Source organism: Gobius niger (genome assembly GCF_951799975.1).
Source record: "Gobius niger genome assembly, chromosome: 10".
Taxonomy (NCBI): Eukaryota; Metazoa; Chordata; class Actinopteri; order Gobiiformes; family Gobiidae; genus Gobius; species Gobius niger.
Genome location: NC_136861.1, coordinates 25167200 through 25178128, shown reverse-complemented (window position 1 = coordinate 25178128; position 10929 = coordinate 25167200). Strand labels below are relative to the sequence as shown.

The 10929-nt window shown below is 41.1% G+C and overlaps 1 protein-coding gene across 1 annotated transcript; it reads left to right on the top strand.

Moving 5' to 3' along the window:
* Nucleotides 1-3527: 3527 nt before the first annotated feature.
* On the top strand, nt 3528-6042 carry LOC306969583 (growth hormone secretagogue receptor type 1-like; the record flags this gene model as incomplete). Its single annotated transcript, XM_079565246.1, has 4 exons — nt 3528-3642; nt 3863-4038; nt 4774-5494; nt 5600-6042. The coding sequence occupies 4 exons, from the start codon at nt 3528-3530 to the stop codon at nt 6040-6042; spliced, it is 1455 nt and encodes a 484-aa protein (XP_079421372.1).
* Nucleotides 6043-10929: the final 4887 nt, after the last annotated feature.

Sequence of the window (10929 nt, the reverse complement as noted above, 5' to 3'; positions counted from 1 at the left end):
AACAAACTACGAAACAATGGCACCTTCGCATTTGGAGTTGGCATTCTCTCTTGGTACAATACTGTATATCAACAAATATTGATAAAATAGCTTGAATTCTCGATGTTAGCAACAGTTTTGTCCATGTGAGGGCAATGCGTCTTTTGCTAATGCTAATGTTGTGTCAAAAGTGGTTAAGTTGACGAAATAGTCCAGTTTACGGCTAACTTAGTTGGTAACTTTGATGAGATGGTATTTTTGCAGGTACTTAGTAACTTTCACTCGACGATTTCTTTATTGGGCATGGTTAATACCTGATAAAAATGGCATAAATATATCAGTAGGGATCCTAAGTAAAGCATTATCAAGGAATTTGTTGAAAAACGAAGGTATTTTTGTTTCTGGGCATGGAAATTCATTGATGTTTTATGTAAGCCTTCCAGTCCAACATTCTAAACTGGCAGATTTGCATTGGCTTAAAAAGCAGATCTGTATTGCTCAGTAATATTTCAGTTTATTACAATATTTTGAATATTTAAAAATTAAAATGCAATATTTTAACATTTAATGAATGGTAATTAACATCAATTGGTCAATAGTTATTACATGCTCCTGTAAGTTGCTTATGTTTGTTTGTTCCAGACCTCCTGTGGGACGCTCCGTTGGTCGACCTGTGGGAAGACCCAGTGGATGCGGACGACCCTTGGGGCCCTCCAGAGAACGACGACAACTTTGATGAGTTTCAGGTAAATGGGTTTCTGTTTTTTTCTCCAGGTGCCTTCTGATGAAGAGGAGTAAGAGGAAGAATCTGCAGATTCTCCTGGCAACGGTCTCTTGGAGGAAGAGGAGGGTGAAGAGGATGACCAGTGCTTTCCTCCAGAAGAGTTTTGGGCTGACTGGCGGGCCCCTCCTGCTCAAGCTGTGGAGCCGGTGGGTCTTCCCCAGATCCCTGCCCCACAGCAGCGAGCAGAGAGCCTGTCTCCAGTCTTCAGCTTCCTCCAAAGGATCTTCGAGGAAGCGCTCTACCATCAGGACCTCGGTCAGCTCTCTCCCCCTGCACCCTCCCGTACAGTCCTGGATGTGTCTTCAGGTCATGCTCCGGACTTTCTGCCCCTCGGCGGATCCAAGCGCAGCAGGGATGAAGATGACGAAGACAAGGAGAACGACTTCAAGCGCCCACGCCTCTCCTTTGAAGACGGTCCTGACAAGCCCTCAACTTCTGCTGGGACGTCCGGCGGTTTCACGCGCTAGTGAATCCACTGCACCCACCTGCTCCAGGACCCAGAGTCAGACGAGGACTGAGTATAGCCTCAAAGCTTTGGACCTGGAAACTCCGTATCGGCGACTTTTACCACCTTCCACGTCGCCGCACTTTGACCTGTATATAGTCTTTACTTTGTCGTAGCTGCGTGTGCGATAAAAACAAAAAAGTAGCTGTGATTCCAGTTTTCTAAATGTTATGGTAAGTGTGTGCGTTTATCCATCCATCCATTTTCTTCCGTTTCTTCCGGGGCCGGGTCGCGGGGGCAGCAGTCTCAGCAGAGATGCCCAGACTTCCCGGTCTACGCACACCTCCTCCAGCTATTCAGTCTCTATATGTGCAAATCTTGTAGAGTCATATCCCAGAAGACTTGTGCTGTTATTGCAGTAAAAGGGGGTTCCACAAAGTATTCACTCATGCTGTATGAATACTTATGCATGCCCCACTTTTCACTTTTCTATTTTTTGAAAAATAACAGAATCATGTATCATTTCGCTTTCACTTCACAGTTGTCTTTTACTTGTGTGTGAACGTTCAGTAAAAAAATAAAAATAAAATCTTTATGTTTAGGGTTGCAAACATGACAAAATGTGCAAAAGTTCAAGGTGTATGAATACTTTCGAGAAGCACTGTAGCGCTTTGCATTAGGGAACCGTTCACTCATTCACTCTCATTCATACAATGTGCGCAAGTACCGGAGGGGAGGACAGAGCGACAGTGTGCACCTGCAGGAGCCAGGATTCTTCTGATCATGAGACGACCCACTGTCCTCCTCTTGTTGGAAGGGGCAGGTCACTGGACTACGCAGAGGCCACAGAGGGGAACTCCAGCTGAGGTGAGGCGGTGCTGCAGTGGTGTCCTTCTGACTGTGCAGCGCCATGAAGGACTTAGAGCAGTGATAAATAAACCTTTGTAAATATGGTTGATTTGTATTGTCTTTTTTGTTCACAGCTTATTAAGAAAGTATTGGGAAGTTTGAAGTATTTACCTGTGTTGTGAGTGCACTATAATAAACAGCACAGATTTTGTAGAGCAGAGCCCAAATCAGGGACAGGATTTTTTTTTTTTTCTTCTTCATTCATTCATTTCATTGACTAGTTTAATATTGTTTGTGCGAGTCCAGTGATTCTCAAACACTAGGGCTTCTTCAGATAGTACAGAATCATCTGCAATAAACTGCTAATTACACTAACAGAACGCTTTAAAAGAAAATGTGAGCAACCAATAACAATAACAGAAATTTTCGGAAATGTAAAAAGAAAAGCTATCGAAAAATAACGTTCAGTGTCTGTGTATATTGGTGTATGAATGAGAGTATGAATGGGTGAGTGGATCCTTGCTGTAAAGCGCATTGAGTGCCTAATGGAAAGCGCTATATAAGTTGAGACCATTTACTATTTTACCATTTCCAATAGGCTACTAAACAAGGAACAATCTGTTTGATTCTTAAACCAGGAAAAGAGACTTTACTAATTGAAATGACCAATTACACTCTTGAATGTGGATTAGGCTTTTCCAGCTTGTCAGTCCCTCTTGTGTGTCAAGTGTGGAGAGAGAGAGAGAGAGAGAGAGAGAGATCCTTGGTTTTTCCAATCACAACAAACCCAGACGTAAGGTGTCGAGGAGATCTGAAGGGATATAAAAACCACCACTACAATAGTAAGTACAATGATATATTACTTGTGCTACTTGTTTTCATTGTTATAGCATATGATTAATCTTAACATGATTTGACTATCATTATTTTGCTACTCATTATTTTTATCTAGTAATGTAGGGGCTCTTTAGGCCCCACTCTGTAGCCTCGATTCTTTTGTAGTAGATAGTAGAGATTTTAAAATATCGTCGAGTCAACTGGACTGAGTTGAGTTGAATCAACCAATGACTGAAAGCCGACATAAATACAGCCTAGATCTATTTCTCGTGATGAATTCCTTTCTTGGCTCTTTGGACAATAAGTGAGGCTGGCATGAGTTGAGTGCAAAACATATGACATGGATAGGGACAGGGGACGCCTGTGAACAGGAGCCATTTCCTGAGCTTGTCCATTCACTGTTTGATTTGCTTGATTTGTTTGTGCTGATTCTCTAGCTGTTCTCTTCTGTAACTGATATCTAGCAATACAAAAATAAATCGATGATGAAATGTGCACATTGCTCATTATGTGCACACTTACTTTCTACCTGGTTTCTGAAGTTAATTCCTGTCTTTTAGTGATTGAGTTACAAAGGAAATCAATGCGTGTGCGTCAGCCTGCAGTACCCCCTGTAGGGTCTGGCCAGATGTGATGGAGCCAGCAGACCTGGGCAGTGGCTGTGAGGACAGACACTGTGCGCTGGACTTCCTGGAGGACTGCTCCGACTGCCACAGGGACCAGCCTATGTTTGGACTCATCGAGCTAGGTGGGTCTGAGAATCAATGCCTCACAGTAAACACCACTCAGGGGCAGGTGAAAGAGCAGCTTCAATGGCACCCATTTGTTAAATCCTTAAAGGAATATTATAGGCTAAGTATATTATGCACATAAACCGGTGGGTCAAACAGGCACTGACATTTGATATGTTTTGCTGTTTCATGTGGTTATTCTGATGTAATTTTCATATGCGTTTGTCTTTATATCAGTGTGTGTAACTGTAATCTGCATACCGTTGATGATCTTGGGTCTTCTGGGTAATATCCTGACCATTCTGGTGGTGTGGCTCCGTCCACACATGAGAACCTGCACGTACCTGTACCTAAGCAGCATGGCCGTGAGTGATCTGCTCATCCTCCTGCTTCTGCCACTCGATCTGTATAAGGTATGCACAAATCTCTCTGCAAATTTAATCTTACTTAAAACAAAACTGACTATCAAAAGAAGACTTTGTGATCTTAGGTATTTTTAGTTTTTGTTGTACAGGAAATGTGTATAAAACAACATATGATGCTGTCTGCCCCGAGGGACGCTCCGATAAATTAGGTTTAGGCACATCATGTCACGGCCCTAGTATTGTTGCATCAGTCATCGATACACAATAGTATCATAAGATATTAAAGAGTGGACGAAAAAGAAATTGCTCCAGCTTTTTTTTGTACTAATTTTCAATGGGATATAGAAAGGTTGATACGGATTGTTCTTTTTCAGCATCATATATAGTTTCCATTTCCAGTCAGCTTGTTATTAACAGATTTGCAATACTGTAATCTTTACATGATTACAAGCACTCTTACCTTTTTTGTAAAGGCAGCAATTCATGTATTATTATTTTTTAATGCATTAGACTTATGTAGCACTTTTCCAGATGCTCAAAGACACTTTACAATATTGTGCATCATTCATTCACACCATGTTTGAATGAATAATGCAGCCCTGGGGAAGACTGGCTGATTGATTGCCATCAACCCCTCCGGCTTCAGTAAAGCTTAAGTTCAGAGGGTGAATCTTGACAAGTGGAATATCATCAAACACACTGTAATCTAAATGAATTTGGAGCTGACCAGCCTGGTTTAGTCTTCAAACAAACTGACTTGTTTTTTTGTCTTTTCATGTGTAGTTGTGGAGGCCCAGACCCTGGCCTCTGGGAGACCTGGTGTGTAAACTCACCATGTTCCTCTCAGAGTGCTGCACCTTCTGCACCATCCTCCACATTACCTTCCTGTCTATTGAGAGGTACCTGGCTGTCTGCTGGCCAATCACGTCCAAGACCCTGGTCACACGGCACCGTACCAGAGTTGTGATTGGCTGTCTATGGCTGGGAGCGGCCATCAGTGCGGCCCCGGTGTTGGTCATGGTGGGAGTGGAGGAGGTTCAAGACGATGTTGGATTTGGGGGCTGGAGGGATGACGCACTCTGGACAGACATGGATGCAGTAAAGGCAGAATTGTTAATAGATGACAGAGGAAATGACCTATTTGGAGCAAATAGTCATGCAGTTTTAGGTGAAAGGGACCAGATTGAAAGGAATAACAGTGTCATTGATGAAGAACGAAAGGATATCGAAAGGTCAGATGAAAATCAGAAGAAAATGAAAGAGGATGAGGGAGGTGGCAGTGAGGCGGTTTACATGAAAGACACGGACAACAGTGAGTGCCGCTGTACACAGTACGCAGCCTCCTCTGGTCTGCTGACTGCCATGATGATCCTCTCCATCCTCTACTTCCTTGTTCCCTTCTGCATCCTGGGACTGGTCTACTCCCTGATTGGACGAACCCTTTGGCTGCGCCCTCAAAGCAACCACAGGGACCAGAGTCTCAAAAACACAATTAAAATGCTGGGTGAGAATGATGTCTTTAGTATTAAAATAGATAATCTCAAATCTAAAAAAGAAAAAAAGACTGTGCATTTACTTTGTACTTTTCTACCCTTTGTCTGTTTTTCAGGAGTGATTGTACTCGCGTTTGTGTTGTGCTGGCTGCCCTTCCATGTGACACGGACCATATTCTCTTTGTCATTTGGGACTACTGCAACTGACTCAAACAGGCCAGAGAGCATTGAGTTGGAAAGCAGCGCTCTTGGCCCGACTGAGGATCCAGTGATGCCACAAACCTATACCGTGCCCCCCAGCGGCACATTCACACAGTACAACTCTACAGTCACGACTTACCCCGACACTCATCTGTACTTCCTGTACTACCTGACCCAGTACTTCAACTTAGTGTCCTCTGTGCTGTTCTACCTCAGCCCTGCCATCAACCCCTTACTGTACAACCTGATGTCGGGCAGATACAGACTGGCCGTACGCAGCCTCCTACAGCCCGAGTCTCCCGCTCAGATTCATCGGACACGCACTTTCACTATTCAGCAGGCCTCCACCGCTGTGTGAGGGCATTGGCAGGGCTTTTCCCAGCTGCAAAAATATATTTTGTCTTGGTTACACTTAATAGTAACTACTCCATTTTCAGCATTTTTTTAATGCATTTAAATACAGGATAGTTTACTATTACATGTACATGTACAAAGCTTTCCAGATCATTTGTTAATCATTTGTAAGCATTTAAATAGATTATGGGTGTTGCCGTAGTAACACTGTGTGTGCACCATCTCTGCGTGTGGTTATCAGTACGTTTGGGAAAGAATCTGAATTTAAAGCCGTTTATATAATGACAATTTACTTCTTGATCTTTTGAAGTTGTAATGTTGTTTGCTCATCAAAAACTTAGGCTATGGAGTGGTGTTTTGCTTCATTTATAAGTAATCATGTTCACAATGGTTCCTTCTTTTTTTTCTTAAAGTTTTTCTGGATTTTCTGGATTGGATAAAGTCCATTAGCCATCACCAGGCCTGATGTGTGATTAAAGTTTGTTCATTTAATTTAATTTTCATGGATGGAAGTGCAACAAGAAAAGCCACAACAACAATCATTCAAACACAATATAAAACAATAATACAGTCCATGACAAGAATAGGAATAGGATGAAGAAAAATTCTCCTAACCATTCATATAAGAGAAAAAATGACAAATGAATCCCTATGCAGCCAGCTTCTTGCTTCAGGATACTCCAGATAAACTAAACTAAGCTGAATGTGAAAATATGTCATTATTTTTCACTCTTTTATAATGACTCTCACTGCTGCCTGCAGAGGGTGCCACAGACAAATTCAAATTCATGACTAGGAAAGACTCTCGATATTTACTGCCTTTTCTTTACATTATTTGATATTTAAAAACACTGAATGTTAATGCCTCGATTATACCAATTATTAAGTCAAATTAAGACTTAATGCTTTCCTGTTTTTTCATCATGGTTTTATAAACCCCTTACTTTGGATCAGTATAATGCAACATGGGGCCCATTCACGTATAATACAGTAAAGGCTATTATGCGCGGCCCTCCAGGTGGCGCTTACAGCCCTTTCACTCACTAAGAATTACCAGCTCATTATTCACTAACTTTCCAGTTACATTCACTGGGGAATTACTTCTGTTGCCAAAGCTGCAACGTGTCTTGCCCAAGGGCAAAACAACTGTACAATGTATTTGGGATCAAATTGTTGACTGAATTGGTCAATGTGCCAATGGATAAAATAGGTAAGGGCAGTGTTTTGGCTAAGTTTGCACTGACTACCATCAGATGGTGGGTGTAGCACAGCCTCCCAGCACAAATGATGTTAAAGACATTTACAAATGCAGCACCGGTTCTTTACCTCTAGGTGGCACGGTGGTGTTGTTGACTAGCTGAAAGGGCAGATTATTATTTGTAATTAAGATAACATTCAGTGTTTATGCAAAATACTTTACCACCAAAATAGTCAGGCTTAATAATAATACATCATAATAATACATTGCTAATTGTAAAATAGCAATTTTCAGTATTCTGTCATAATATCGTCTGAGGATCCCAGCAGCACAGTGTGTGAATAGTATCTTATATTAGTAAATTAACCTACAATAACAAGATTACAGATTAATTTTTCACAAAAAACAACAACAAATGTTCCAGATAAATTGACCCTCAGATCAGGCAAACCCCTGCACCAAGCTTCCTCTATACACGCAAACAGTACTAGAAACTTTACTTCAAAAGATTGAGAGATGTAATTATGAAGTTGGCAAAGACTGTTTTACTGCCAGAATTACTTTGTTGTGTTTCTACCAGTGGGGCTCTGTAAAATATGGTTTAAATTAAAGGATTGTGGAAGTGCTGCCGCTGGCACCTCGTGGTGATGCTTGCCCACATGGTTATATGCACAAATAAAACCTCTGTTCCTCTGAGGGACACTGTCTGTGACTTTAACGTCTCTATGGCTTGTTCGTGTGTACGACATTTAAAGTTAACTATTCTAAACTAAACTGTAAAAGAAAACAAAACAAAAATCAGTTTGCCTGAGTCAGAATTCACCAGTCCACAATTAGAATAGAAATGGAATATTTTGAAACCAGGTGGGCCTATTCTTAATCCATCATGCGGCACTGTCAGAACTATATCAGTGCAACGACTACTTTAACAAATGCTGTCTTTCACAATAAGTTTCGGGTTCATCCTGAGTATGTTTGAGGTGACGAGTACAGGGTTAATATTTCATGTTTTTACTTCTATGACGAAAGAGGCCTCTAACAAACCCAAAGTGGAGGCCAGAGCACCGTGTGAGACATGATTTGTCTGTTTTGCCCATGTGGAATATGTGCCATTTGTAGTGTGAGGAGAGAGGTCAGAGGAGACGCGGCCACAGCGAGATGAGTTTGATCAAACAGTTCAAACGTGATTGGATCTGCAATAAATGGGTGGAAACAACATCCACAGCTGTCTGTCAGGTCATTTCATGTTAACAGCTTGTTTGAAACACACCTGTGATATGGAGTGAGATTGAAGCTGTGGTCCTTGACACTATGTCTGGCAATGTGCGTTAATAAAACTATTTCCTGGAACCAGTGCATCATGTTTACCACACACAAAACGTCAACAGCAAACAAACATTTTGACGACAACATTTTGTAAACATGATCACTTGAAATAAAACATCTTAAGCATTTACTGCAAAATATTATGTTTAGGCTGTCAGAAAGTGCAAGATTTGTTCAAAGTTTTAAATTGATATTTCATCACAAATTGGTACAAAGAAACTGTATTTATTGTCGTCCACATACAACTCACCTGTACTCTACTTTGACCCATTTCCTGTGACCTATTTTTCTCTTATCTTCTATGAAAAAATACCAAGAAATTAAATTACACACTGAATAAATACACATATCCTGCCTTTCAATCATATTTCATAATTCCATGATCACCAAAGAGTTTATTGCAAATAATCCTTCATAAAGCTTTCAGAATTTGCATTACAAATTTTGTGTAGACATAGAGTGTAGCACAACATTTATTTATTAAGAACCTAAAAAAGCTATGATATTATTCAGATAGAACTCGGCAACAATTTATCCACAGATACTTAATCTATGTGAGTCTTTGTTGTAAATTACAGGCCAAATAACGGAGTCCAATGAATAAACGAGTGAAGATGGTACCTGGGGGTTTGTGACTGACGTGCTTCCAACAATGGCCACAATTATGTGAGTCACATGGGCCTCGCGGTACAGCAGCTTTTCACAACTGGAGCATTGAATCGGACAAGTGATTTCTTTCGCTCCTGTGGCGTCCGGCGTCACCTCTCCTCTCCCAAAGCAGGTGCTGCACTGGGGGTGAACACTAAACAACACCTCAGCAGCAGCTCACACAGTCTCCAGGAGCAGTGTCTGATAACTTTGTGTTGTTTACCTACAGACCTTTGAGAAGACACCGGTAAGAAACCTCTGAATGTGGAGCTATGTGGTCATGGATGTCACTGCTCTCAGGAACCTATTGCTCCTTTACAGTGTGGTCATGACTCAGTTGAGTTCAGTGTGAAATGCGGTACAAAAAGGTCAATAGATGCTGATTATCAAAGGACACTGATTGCAGCTGGTTAGTAAAGGCCTTGTCAGTAATGTTAAATCACTGTGGTGGCCTAATAATCAAAATTGACCCTAACTAGACCTATAATTTAAAAAATGTTGTAAAAGGTGTGATAATGAAAACTATATAACCTGCACTCACTGGGAACTATAATATTATCACATGTACAGTGATATATAGGATAGGACAGTGATGTAATGCGCCTTTGGACATACAGTCTATGCACCGAAGGATGTTTTTTGTATGGGGATGTAAATTGTCTCTTCAAGAGTCTGATTGTGGCTTTCCAAACTAACAGCAGTGAGCAGTGAGACCGTAAACTAAACATAATGAAAAACTCAGTTAAATAGACTCCAGGGTTTAGGTTAGAACCTGTGACTGACTCACTTCATTAAAGGTTCCCCTGTGGCCTCCACCACATTCCACAAACTTGTGTTTATTTTAGTCACCCTCAATGTATCTGGTCCTTTATCAGCATTATCTTCAGTTCAATTCAATGCATCTGTGGGATCATTTTCTGTGGGGTTGAAAAGTGACATGGCTTTTTTCCCACAAGGGACCATTAACAAAATGTTGTTTGGAAATATTCTACAATCTGGTGGCAACACTATACATTTGGTCGACACTATAGTACACTGCCTGACCCAAAAAAATTGCCAACTTCTTCTCTGATGGCACAGGCGTATTCCAAGATGACGATGCCAGGGAGCAAGAGACATATTTTTCACACATGGATTGTCCACCACAGAGTCCAGATCTAAACTGTATTGAGAATCTTTGGGATGTGCTGTCTTTGGGGACAAAGTAACAGTTCTATTAAAGAACAAACCAAGATAATAGTCATAATCTTTCCTGACATTGGATTAACTAATGTGACACATAATAATGGTGGATGCCCTAAGTTTCTTTCACTTGTGAATCGAGCCCAATAAGGGCCACAGTGCGCTGGGTGCTGCGTAATGAACTCATCAATTGTTCATCATGTGGGCCCAGAGGAGCAAACAGGTGGACTTATCAACCCATCCATCTCAGACAAGAGGAAGCCAGCAGCCGGATATGGGCTCATTCTAACAAGTGGTCCCCAAACTTTTAATCACATTGTTGCAATCAAGTACATACACGATGTACAAGCTATGGCTATGGCTATGGCAAAAATAGTGAAACCAATCAAATGAAGCCCTGAGCAAGATTGGGCTTAGTCACCTCTTTAAAGCAAAGTAAGGGCATTAGTCATGATCAAATTGAATTGATGACCTAATCATGACATTAAATCTTTTAGATTATTATTTATGTTTACCAAGACACACAATGAACAATCA